This window comes from Raphanus sativus, unplaced genomic scaffold, assembly GCF_000801105.2.
Source record: "Raphanus sativus cultivar WK10039 unplaced genomic scaffold, ASM80110v3 Scaffold2594, whole genome shotgun sequence".
In the NCBI taxonomy this organism is placed as follows: domain Eukaryota; kingdom Viridiplantae; phylum Streptophyta; class Magnoliopsida; order Brassicales; family Brassicaceae; genus Raphanus; species Raphanus sativus.
Genome location: NW_026617902.1, coordinates 347 through 12474, shown reverse-complemented (window position 1 = coordinate 12474; position 12128 = coordinate 347). Strand labels below are relative to the sequence as shown.

Sequence of the window (12128 nt, the reverse complement as noted above, 5' to 3'; positions counted from 1 at the left end):
AAATGTAACCTCTATGTCTTTCACTGTATTCACGGCCCACAACATCGATGACATATATACAATTATTTACATAAGGTTGCCAACTGGTGCTAAACTATAATCCTGAAGGCTGAAACTCTAAAATTCCAAATATTAAACGGTAGCAACCTCTATAAATTCGTGGTAATACGTGTATGTTTTCCAATTTTTTTACGTCTATACATACATTAAAGAAATAATTATATTGACTCATTTTCTGAATGAGTTGGTATCATGTTCAATAAAATATATAACAAAGAGAAAGTATTGACAAACAAACAGTGAGTCTACAAGAAATTTCAATTAATGGATAATTAAAAGGATCGTTTTCCAAAAGATGTGGCTACGATCATCATCAGCAAAACTTTTTTTTTTCTTTTGTATTTCTAAATATCTTGTTTCTGGTTGAACGAATTATGTCTTAGTTCTTTGCATAAATTTAAAATAAATTCCATGCCGGCCTTTAATTATTTCTGGGTATAAAACAATCTAATCATGATATCATGTTTATTGGCCTAACAACATATACGCAAAAAAAAATAGTTATACAAAATAGCTATAAAATTCTCCTTTAGTGATAAAGTCAAGTTTACGATTAAACATCGATCAAAATGCTCTGTATCTGCAGACGGCGGTATACATATATTCTAAAGTGATAATAGTCTTTCTTTAACTTTTGTATAAAAAGTTCAGATTAAACACAGTTACTGTTAACATATATACATATTTTCCTATATATCTAACATACGCGTATTGTTTTTTTTTTTTGAACATTATCTAACATACGCGTATTGTTCTTAGATTTATATGATAAAACAATGACATTAGTGCAAATGATTCGGATACAAAGATTAGTTATGAACATTGATGTTTACAGATCTTTTGAAAACATATTTAGAGGATGCGGAACTTATTATTACCATTATGGTAGATGGTTGAAATTAAATATACGGAATATAAATTCTTTGGTCTAAATATCTTTTCACCACACCTATATATGTCCGTACGTATTAAAAATTTAAAATACAAGGATTTTTAATTTTATATTGAAATTGTCCATCTATAGAAACCCAGGAGACTCGGAGCCTCTTGGTTCATGCGTAGCTCTTCTTCTTTTGTTTTTGATCTTACAAGAAGAAAAAAAAAGAGAGAGAGAGATAGGTTACTTTTTTTTTCCTCGAATATTCTCACTTTCCTCATATTCTACACATAAGTGAATATCCTTCATTGTATCTACACAGCTTTGATTTTTCTTTGGTTCGGTTTTAGAAAAGAAAAGTCCCAAAGAATTCAAGATTTTGATTCGTGAGATTCTCTAAGTCGGAACTCAGGAGTTGAATTTGGAAAGTTAGAAGAGGTATCGTGTTGATCAAGCTAAAAGCATTGATTGTTTCTTAATGGCGACGGAGCAACAAGATTCACGACTCTGTTTGGCATCGATCCTGGAGGGTTTTATCAAAGAACGAAACATTCGAGTTAGCGTTGATGTTGATTCCAGTTCCAAAAATCCGGATGAAACTTGTACGTCCCCTGTTCCTTCTTTCTGTTTGCTTCATTCGATTTTCTGAAATTAGGGTTTGTAATCGATCATCTAACCTGGGACGATTCTTGTTTATGTTTGTTTGCGTATGATCTTGTTTACTTCTGTCATTCTCGAGCCATAAGAAAAGTATGAGACTATCATGAGCTTCTTACGTGGTCGAATATGAAGAGTCTTTACATTTCTTGTTTGACCTAGATCATCATGAAACATATGACTTTCGTATCCAAGATGATCAGTCTATCAGAACCCTTTATTTTCTTCGACTTTTTATATTCAATTTAATTACTCAATTAGGTGTAGTTGGAGGAAGAGATTTGCCAGCAGATCCTTCAGACTTGAAAAGGAATGAAGCAGCAAGATGGATAAGACACACGCTTGGTGTAGTTGGAGGAAGAGATTTGCCTGCAGATCCTTCAGAGGATGACTTCAGAATCGCATTGAGAAGTGGCATTTTGCTCTGCAATGTCCTCAACAAGGTTAAACCTGGTGCTGTCCCAAAAGTATGTCTTACTATTTGCATATGTTTTTTCTTCAATTTTACTATATGCTTTTTTTTTATTTAGAGAATATTTTTATTGTAAAGACTTTTGGTAGACCTCTAGGCCTGCTTGTGTAAAGTAGTGCAAAGCATGATTAGTACCATTTTGTGTTATATTCTTAGGTGTTTCAGAAATTAATATTTTAATAGCCGATGTTTTTTTTTGTGATTAGGACTATCTATCCTCATGATCTCAGTCTTTGATTCTGTGGCTATGAAACTTACACAGGTCGTTGAAGCTCCAAATGATCCTCTTGTTAACCAAGAAGGTGCAGCTCTATCTGCATTTCAGTACTTTGAGAACCTTCGAAATTTTCTTGTGGTTGTGGAGGAAATGGGTATTCCCACATTTGAAGTCTCCGATTTTGAGAAGGTAATCAGAACAAATCACAAGCTTCATAGAACCCTATCACGAATGATTATAGTAACTAGTGTTACAGATGAGGCCTAGTAGTGAAATTTGCAAGAAAAGTAGGCTTGATGTCTATCTAGTATAGAGTTAGGTAAACCAATAGTCATCAAGACAGATTGACCTACCTTGCCGGAGGGGCTATCTAGACAAAGCTAAAACGGTCGGTCTCGTGCTTGAAACGAGCTAGATTTCCATCATTTGGTACCATAAATTGCAGACACATCGATGGCATAGTCGTGGTGGGGTCGTGGTGAGACCACCACTAGTGTTGGAAAGAGAAATAATAAGCTATGTTAAAAACTGTATTTTTTTCGTAGCTTGGCTGAGTAGCGTTAATTTTTTTAATGATTAGAAATTTAGCATTTTAGTAATTAATTACAGCTGGACGTTAAAAGTTTATTTACACTTGACACAAAAAGTATTTTTGTGTTTGATGTGATCCCAGGGAGGCAAATCCGCAAGAATAGTGGAGTGTGTCTTGGCTATCAAGTCATACCGCGAGTGGAAACAGAGCGGTGGAAGCGGTACATGGAGATACATTGTGACTTCGAAACCAACCACGTTTGGGATCGCAAAACAATACAAACGCAAAGACTCGGAAGCACCTGTTGATGCAGCAGTCACAACAAGTAGCCCTTCTAGCACTCGATCCAGTGAACAACCTCTGTTTGATTCTAATACCGAAAATGGAGTTGGTGACCTATCCCAATTCATACTATACAGTCATATACTGTTTTGAAGTTAAACTAATCTCAACCTACATTTTTTTTTAATTTGTAGGGAACTGCCAATTCAATAGATGCCATTGTCCGTGCGGTTTTTTCTGATAAGAGTAAAGAAGAAGTTCCCAGTGTAAGCATTAGTAACATTCCAACAGTTCTTTTACTTAGCATATGACAAATCTTCTAATGAAATGCTGATCTTGTTTTACTTCTAGATCGTGGAAGATATGCTGAAAAGTGTCATGGTAGAATATGAACGTAGATTGGCTACACAGAGTGAAATGGTAAGTAATTTGTTAGTTATTTAAGTTGTATCAAGTGTATTATATGTCCCACTGGTTTATACATTACATGTTTTTCAGTACAAAGAAGAAGATGTGACAAAGACGGTAACCAACAACATGAAAACTTCACAAGCTAATAACACCGAAGAAACTAAAGTCCAAGATCGTGACCTCTATGTAATTTCAAAAGACAAGGCCGAGAAGCAACAACTGATTCTCGATAGACAGCAAACTCATACTGAGGTATAACACTCCATTGAACACTTACAGATGCATGTGTCTTCCTGTTTCTTTCTATCAAGACTTTGTATTATATGATTACTAAGATACATGTATGTGTTTTACATTATCTCAGGAACTGAAACACGATATAAAGGCTGTAAAAGCAGGTCTTAGTCACTTGCAGATGAAATACCAGCAAGAGTTTGCAAGTTTAGGTGAAAACAACAACCCTATAAGATACTATAGTACTTTTTTACAATCTTTATTGCAAAAAAACTAACTGCTATTTCGTTTTTTACTTGGTGTTAGGTGAGCATTTGCGTGGACTTGCGTATGCAGCTACAGGATATCAAAGAGTTCTTGAAGAGAACCGTAAACTTTACAATCAAGTCCAGGACCTTAAAGGTAAACACAGTACTACATAATGCTACAAACTACCTCAAGCAGCTTGTCTCGAGATGAGATTTGCTTAAATGACTAGAAGGTTTCAAAGAGCGAAGCTTGTGTAAAGTCTAATGAGTATTGTAACAGGGAGCATACGGGTTTATTGTCGAGTGAGACCGTTCTTGCCTGGACAAACAAGTGCCTTGACCACAGTGGATCACATAGAGGAGTCAACTATATCAATTGCTACACCTTCAAAGTATGGCAAAGAAGGTCACAAGTCATTCACCTTCAACAAAGTGTTTGGACCTGCAGCATCTCAAGGTAATGATGCATTTTGTGAACACTTATTGGATTCATCAAGAATACTAACGTTTTAATAACTTTGAAATTTGTAGAGGCGGTGTTTGCAGACACACAACCTCTGATAAGGTCTGTTCTTGATGGTTACAACGTTTGCATATTTGCTTATGGTCAAACAGGATCAGGAAAAACTTTCACCATGGTAAGTTTCTCTCAAGTATCCATCCAACTAACTTGTAATAACTTTCACTCATCATTTGTAATTAATTTTCTTATCAGATGGGACCTAATGAACTGACTGAAGAGAGCTTAGGAGTAAACTACAGAGCACTGAGTGATCTCTTTCACCTCTCAAGTGTTAGAAAAGAAACGTTTTCGTATAAAATCTCAGTCCAGATGCTTGAAATCTACAACGAGCAAGTCAGAGATCTCCTTGCTACTAATGGCCAAACCAACAGATATCCTTTTCTTAAAGACTTCTTCTAATGCTTCGTTGCATGATTCATTCTGTTTTTCTTTTTACTTTCCTTGACTTGTGGAACACGTTAGAGATCCGAAACAGTTCACAAGATGGAATCAACGTCCCAGACGCCACGTTGGTCCCAGTCTCCACCACTTCAGACGTCATTTACCTGATGAATCTCGGCCAGAAGAACCGTGCGGTCAGCGCCACGGCCATGAACGACCGTAGCAGCCGCTCTCACAGCTGTCTGACGGTGCATGTTCAAGGAAGAGATCTGACGTCAGGAGCCACGCTGAGGGGCTCCATGCATTTGGTTGATCTCGCTGGAAGCGAGAGGGTGGACAAGTCTGAGGTGACTGGTGACAGATTAAAAGAGGCGCAGCACATCAACAAGTCTCTCTCAGCTCTCGGAGACGTGATTGCGTCTCTCTCTCAGAAAAACAACCACATCCCTTATCGTAATAGCAAACTCACCCAACTGCTTCAGGACTCGTTAGGTAAAAATCATTATAAACATTTATGCAATTTCATTATTTTTTTTGTAACCAAACTCCATTTTGAAGTATATAACATGTGTTTTGTGCAGGAGGACAAGCGAAAACGCTCATGTTTATACACATTAGCCCTGAAGTAGATACTCTGGGAGAAACACTCAGCACCTTGAAGTTTGCAGAGAGAGTGGCTACGGTTGAGCTTGGTGCTGCTCGTGTTAATAAAGACACTTCTGAGGTTAAAGAACTCAAAGAACAGGTCATTTTCTACAACACAATATTGTCACATTATTTACATACATTGTCCAAAACACTAAATGTTGTTATTTTTCTTTTTAGATTGCTAGTTTGAAACTTGCACTGGCGAGAAAGGAAAGCGAGTCAGATCAAACAAGAGTCATTACACCTGATAAACTCCTGAGAAGAAAGTCGCTTGGTGTCTCTAAATCAGCAAACACAAGACAGTTTCAGACAAAACACAAGCCATCATCAGTACTGGTTGATGATGCCAACAGCATTGAGGTAAAAGGGAACAACCAAAACTCTCTCACACAGCAACCAACCAACCACACACACAATGAAACTCATGATGTACAGTGACATTGCTTGCAGGGTCAAAGCGACTCTGCATCGAGCGTTGACTTACAAGGACTAGTTGGTTCTTCACCACCGTCATGGAAAAGCCCCTCTACAGATGGGAAAGACCAGGAGGAAGTGGAGATTAGAGAATGGGTTGATAAACACGAAGACGAGATCACGAGATCACAAAGACAGCTCGATAAGAGAGTGTCTAGCTTGAAACGTGAACCGTCATTATCACGAAGCGTAGAGAGCAAGCAAAGCAATGTAGTAGATAAAGGGTTTGAGGTGAGGAAGATACCATACGAAGAAGAAGTGAACGAGTCTGATGAGACGGCGACGAGCGATGGATCGGAGTCCTCTAACAACATGATGTGGCAGTTGAATGTTCAAGTGAACTTGCCTAGAGCAGCTGCTTCCTCTAATGGCTCGTCCGGTTCATCAACTAAGCTAATAAAGAAGAGTCTAACAAAAACCAAGTGAGTTTTTTTCTATTATTTTATAAATGATTTTTGGAATGTTTTTTTTTGCTAAAATGTTGATGATGATCTCAGGAGTATGATACCTTCGCTTATACCGGCGCCTACGAGGAGACTATCGCTTGGGGCAAATAGTTCACCAGGACAAACTTCCTCGTCAAGGCAGAGTAGTAGTAACACTTTAGTTGTGAAGAAGAGACAGAATCCTAAGTAAGTAACAATGATAAGAGAGACCAAAGGCGTTACAAACATTTTGGGCCTTTTTTGTTTTGGTTTTAGCGAGCCCATTCATATGTGGTGGTCATATATGTATACAATGCCATATACGAAGAGTAGAATACGTGTGAAGAACCATAGGGTTATAGTATACTTGGGTTTGTTTTTTTGTTTGTTTTGGGTGGCATTTTGTAGAGGAAGAAAACTTGTGTTCATTCTATGGGGTTTTGTTTGATTGTAAATTGTGATTGATTGACAAATATATATTGTATACTACTTCTCAAGACATTTGTTACTTCCCGTTCTGTTTGTTAAAAAAAAAACACTGATATGCATTATTTTTTTACTAAATGCACCAGTTGCATATGGATTCGTAAATGTATTTTGATCAAAGAAACTAAAGATTTGTAAAAAAAAGTGTAGCAGTTTAACAAAAAGTGTTTAGTACTATCTGTTTGGCTACTTTGATATAAGAAGTGAATTATTATTCTTGGAGGGGGGGAGTGGAAGTTTGACTCTAAAATGGATGGTGATGTAAAACTGCTCCAAGTAAAAATAGTCAAAACCCGAAAGAAAAAAAGAAAGTGTGGATTGGGTTTGTCGTCGCTTTTAGGGGTAGTTTCGTCATTCAAAGGATGAAATTAGCTGTCTCGAACACCCGCGTCGCTTTTTTCTTTTGCCCAATCTGAGAAAGAAAGAAATATCAATCACCAAAAAAAAAAAAGATCTGCAGCAAACTTCGTCTCTCTTCTTCCGTTGTTCACGCGTTTACAGGCTTGATAATCTCCCCCATTTCGATTTGCTGACCGACTACTCCCGAAGAATCAGCGAGGAAACTCAGCATTATTATTATTATTTATTTATTTATTTATGAGCTTAGATCTACTCTGTATCTTTGACTACTGACATTTCTTCTTTCTCTCTGGTGAGTTTCATCGTTTCTGCCTCAAAGTTATAGTGTCCGTTTACTGATTCTCCTTGTTTCTTCGTTCGATTCTACTTTAAATATATCAAATGTTGGAGCTTTTTTTAGAATTCCAGTAGATTAGGTTTTTTTTCATCTATCTCTTTGGCTGCTTTTAATTTTGTTCTTAATTTAAATAATTTGTCTTTTTGTTTTTGTTTGCAGTCAATGCTGAAGGATTAAAGGCTCCAATAAGATGAGCCCGTCAAAAGCAGCATCGAGGACGACGACGAAACAATCTCTAGTTCCTCTTGCGACCCTCATTGGTAGGGAGCTGAGGAGCGAGAAGCTTGAGAAGCCTTTACTCATCCACGGCCAAGCTGCTCTCGCTAAGAAAGGTGAAGACTTTTTTCTGATCCAAACCGATTGCGAGAGAGTTCCTGGTGATCCTTCCTCCGCCTTCTCTGTTTTCGGGGTAAAGTTTTTTTTCTTGTGATATATATAATCATTCACGTTCTTAAAGTTGAAAGCTTTTATAATACCTTTTGTTTTGGTGTTTTTGTCTTGTAGATATTTGATGGTCATAATGGTAACTCGGCTGCTATTTATACTAAGGAACATCTTCTGGACAATGTGGTGAGTGCTATCCCTCAGGGTGCAACTAGAGATGAGTGGCTTCAGGCTCTTCCTAGGGCTCTCGTTGCTGGCTTTGTCAAAACCGACATTGAGTTCCAGCAGAAAGGTGTGTCCAAGCTCATTGTCTTTCTTAAAACGCATTTGCTTTCGTACGAGCATCTTCTAACTGCTATCATTTGTTGTTTCTTACAGGGGAAACTTCTGGAACGACGGTGACATTTGTTATAATTGATGGTTGGACTATCACTGTCGGTTCCGTTGGCGACTCACGCTGCATTTTAGACACCCAAGGTGGTGTGGTTTCTCTTCTGACTGTCGATCACAGGCTGGAAGAGAACGTTGAAGAGAGGGAGCGTGTAACTGCCAGTGGGGGTGAGGTCGGAAGGCTCAATGTTTTTGGTGGCAATGAGGTATATGCTCATTATGTCCAGTAGATTTCAGCTACCTTTGGTTGGTTTTTAATGTTGGATTTGCCGTGATATTCATGTTCTTTCGTTCTGATCACGCAATAGGTCGGTCCACTTCGATGCTGGCCTGGTGGTTTGTGTCTTTCGAGGTCCATTGGTGATACAGATGTGGGAGAATATATTGTCCCAATACCACATGTTAAGCAAGTGAAAGTAAGTCCCCTTCTTCCCCCTTGGTGCATTTTTCATCAATGCTTTATATTAGAAGACAACACTGAACAAAATGTTTTTTTTTGGTCATCTGTACATTCAGCTTTCAAATGCTGGAGGGAGACTCATTATAGCTTCAGATGGTATATGGGATATACTGTCCTCTGACATGGCTGCCAAAGCTTGTCGTGGTTTATCTGCCGAGCTTGCTGCTAAACTTGTTGTTAAGGTTTGTTCGTCAACTCAATTGACTAAGTTTTGTACATCCTACGGTCTTGACTCCTATTAAACTCTGAATCATATGTTTTGTTTCCCAGGAAGCATTGCGAACAAAAGGGTTGAAGGATGATACTACTTGTGTAGTTGTTGACATAGTTCCATCTGATCATCTTACCTTGGCTCCAACACCTAAGAAGAAACAGAACACATTCACCGCATTTCTGTCTAAGAAAAAGGATACTGACACCAACAAGAACGGGAACAAGCTTTCTTCTGTTGGAGTTGAAGAATTGTTTGAAGAAGGTTCTGCTATGCTTGCAGACAGGTAAATCCTGTAGCCAGCATGTTTTGTAAATAGCAACTAAGAGTTTCAGATACTGACACTATCAGTCTTTGTTGGTGTTTTGGAAATACAGATTGGGAAAGGATGTTCCCTCCAATACGGAAACTGGGCTGTTAAAGTGCGCTGTATGCCAAATAGACCAATCTCCAAGTGAAGTTGTATCAAGCAACGAGGCGGCTGCTATCATCTCCTCAACATCTAAGCGATGGGAAGGTCCCTTTCTATGCACAATATGCAAGAAAAAGAAAGACGCCATGGAAGGAAAAAGACCAAGCAAAGGTTCAGTGACTACTACTTGAAACCCACTTTTTCTTTGAAAGAAACCCATAATATCTGGTAAGAAATTGTGCATGTGTCTCGTTTTTTATTTGTTTTAAAATCTTACCTTCATCATCATGTGTGTTGTGAGAGTCTTTGGTTTTGTGTTCTTATCCCAGGCATTGATTGGAGTAGCATTTAATAGTAGAAGTTGATGCAAAATGTTATGTAGAGAATAGACCCAACCAATTCTTATATCCATTGTTTAAAATATGCATGGTTTATGTTCTTTGCCTCTATGCTGACCAATTACCTTGATAGATGTGTTTTTTTTTTGGAGTTGCTAATATTATTAACAAGGCTTTTCCAAGTTGCAAGTATTATAATTCATATTTGCTTATTTGGCAACCATTCATTGAAAAGCTTTTTCTTTAGGTCTATCTTTTTCAATGTAGTAAAATTGTACTATCAACCCAACCAATTGTTTCCATTAAAACTTCAAGTAGTGGTATTTGTCAGGGCCAAACAACTTGAAAAAAAAAGTACATAATAATTTGATATAAACCAAAAACCTCAAATACAGAACACAAGCTATCTTTTCAGAGAACAAAACCCAGGTGATATTTGTCGGAAATAAAGAACTTAGAAAGATATTGTATCATTGGACATAAACTAGACCCAAAAGAGGAAATGGGCCCTTGAGTCTCCAAATGGACACTACTAAAAGACACCAAGCATTGCTGTATCATGAATTCCACCATCGATAGGTAGGTCACTGTCCACAAGACACACAACTCCCATATATATACACTTCATAAACAGAGAGCCATAGGATCTCATCAATTTACTATCTTTCAAACTTTGGAGAAAGGATGAATATGTTACCAGAAGCATGCGTGGCGAACATCCTCTCCTTCACAACTCCTGCCGATACGTTCTCCTCGGCGGCTGTCTCCTCAGTTTTCAGCGTAGCCGCAGACTCTGACTTTGTCTGGGAGAAGTTTCTACCCTCCGGTTACAGCCACCTCATCTCCACATCGACGACTCGTCGGCGGAAATTCTCCTCTAAAAAGGAGCTCTATCGACGTCTCTGTGAATCAATTCTCATCGATAATGGCAGAAAGGTTCCCCTCCATCATCCCCCTTTCACTACAACAAATATTACTTGTTTTTTTTGTCTGATTATGTTTCAATCTCAGATATTCAAGATCGATAGGCTTTCTGGAAAGATAACGTATGTTCTGTCGGCAAGAGATCTTTCCATAACTTGGAGCGATCAACGACATTACTGGTTTTGGAGCCGTCGAGCAGATTCAAGGTCCATTTATATGTTAATAAATAAGTTTATATATAATTTGGTGTATAACGAGTACGTCGTATTGATATATTTTAAAAATTCGTAATAGATTTTCAGAAGCGGTGCAGCTTATGGTGACGAACTGGCTAGAAATCAAGGGAAAGATACAGACGGGAGCTTTATCTCCGAACACGAGTTACGAAGCTTATCTGATCATGAAAGTTACGGAACGAGCGTACGGACTCGAACTAGTTCCGGCCGAGACTTGGGTGAAAGTGGGAAACGGTAAAAAGCAAATAAAGTCGAGTTATCTAAGTCGCTTGAGTAACAAGAAACAACAGATGGAAAGGCTTTTCTACGGACATAGAGTGGCCAAGAAGGACGAGGCTTTTGGATCTCGACGGAGGGAGCCGAGGGTTAGAGACGACGGGTGGATGGAGATAGAGATCGGAGAGTTCGAGACGGGACGAGAAGGTGGTGGTGATGATGACAAGGAGGTTGTTATGAGTCTGACCGAAGTTATAGGCTATCAGTTGAAGGGTGGGATTGTAATTGATGGGATTGAGGTTAGGCCTAAACCCTCAAAAGTTAGTGCCGAATATTTTGGGTTAAGCTGATAAATCGTACGAAGAGGGAACGTTTCTGTTGGTACAACTGATTGAATCATTCGTTATTATTGAATAATTTGAATCGAGTCTTATTTGAATATATGACTTGTCATCTGACAGAAAAATAAAAGAAATATTGTAACAAAAATGTTCATTTCGTTGACATGTTTGGTCTGCATGGCAAATTATTTAAACATGTTTTTTATAGGATAATTATTTGAACATATAACCTTTAGCATCCTCAGTCAAAAATAACAAAACTAATATCATATATTCAGTAAAAAGCTTTGTTTGACCAACCAATAAGTGAATGAGACACAAGATGTACGATCACACAAATATTTCTGATTTATGAAAGCTATTTGCAAAAGTTGATAAATAAGTGGAAGTTAATATTGAAAGGTGGGAAGATCAGGGAGAAACGTGTGGGGTTGTGTATATTTAACCAATGAGTTCATGATGTGAGCAAATGTCGTCATTTTCTCGCATTGTCTGAGGATGAGGACATCCTTACATCCTTATCGAACTTCTGGTGTCACCAAATCTCATGCTGGCGAAGTGTTATGGTAAATAAAAAAAATTATTGTTCATG

At 38.0% G+C, this 12128-nt stretch overlaps 3 protein-coding genes across 3 annotated transcripts; all 3 read left to right on the top strand.

Moving 5' to 3' along the window:
* Positions 1 to 1163: 1163 nt before the first annotated feature.
* On the top strand, positions 1164 to 6931 carry LOC108819488 (kinesin-like protein KIN-14H). Its single transcript, XM_057000413.1, has 17 exons — positions 1164 to 1539; positions 1856 to 2061; positions 2329 to 2472; positions 2957 to 3202; positions 3292 to 3363; positions 3449 to 3517; positions 3596 to 3760; positions 3873 to 3954; positions 4049 to 4144; positions 4271 to 4447; positions 4522 to 4628; positions 4706 to 4884; positions 4971 to 5386; positions 5476 to 5639; positions 5720 to 5902; positions 5993 to 6438; positions 6514 to 6931. Exons 1-17 carry the CDS (start codon positions 1416 to 1418, stop codon positions 6650 to 6652), a joined length of 3015 nt encoding a protein of 1004 aa, XP_056856393.1. The 5' UTR covers positions 1164 to 1415; the 3' UTR covers positions 6653 to 6931.
* A 413-nt stretch (positions 6932 to 7344) lies between these two features.
* On the top strand, positions 7345 to 9926 carry LOC108822511 (probable protein phosphatase 2C 5). Its single transcript, XM_057000414.1, has 9 exons — positions 7345 to 7579; positions 7784 to 8033; positions 8129 to 8300; positions 8387 to 8604; positions 8707 to 8814; positions 8915 to 9040; positions 9129 to 9355; positions 9447 to 9709; positions 9811 to 9926. The coding sequence occupies exons 2-8, from the start codon at positions 7815 to 7817 to the stop codon at positions 9670 to 9672; spliced, it is 1296 nt and encodes a 431-aa protein (XP_056856394.1). The 5' UTR covers positions 7345 to 7579; positions 7784 to 7814; the 3' UTR covers positions 9673 to 9709; positions 9811 to 9926.
* A 137-nt stretch (positions 9927 to 10063) lies between these two features.
* On the top strand, positions 10064 to 11582 carry LOC108822513 (F-box protein PP2-B15). Its single transcript, XM_018595616.2, has 3 exons — positions 10064 to 10755; positions 10831 to 10949; positions 11038 to 11582. Exons 1-3 carry the CDS (start codon positions 10504 to 10506, stop codon positions 11543 to 11545), a joined length of 879 nt encoding a protein of 292 aa, XP_018451118.1. The 5' UTR covers positions 10064 to 10503; the 3' UTR covers positions 11546 to 11582.
* The last annotated feature ends 546 nt before the right edge of the window (positions 11583 to 12128 follow it).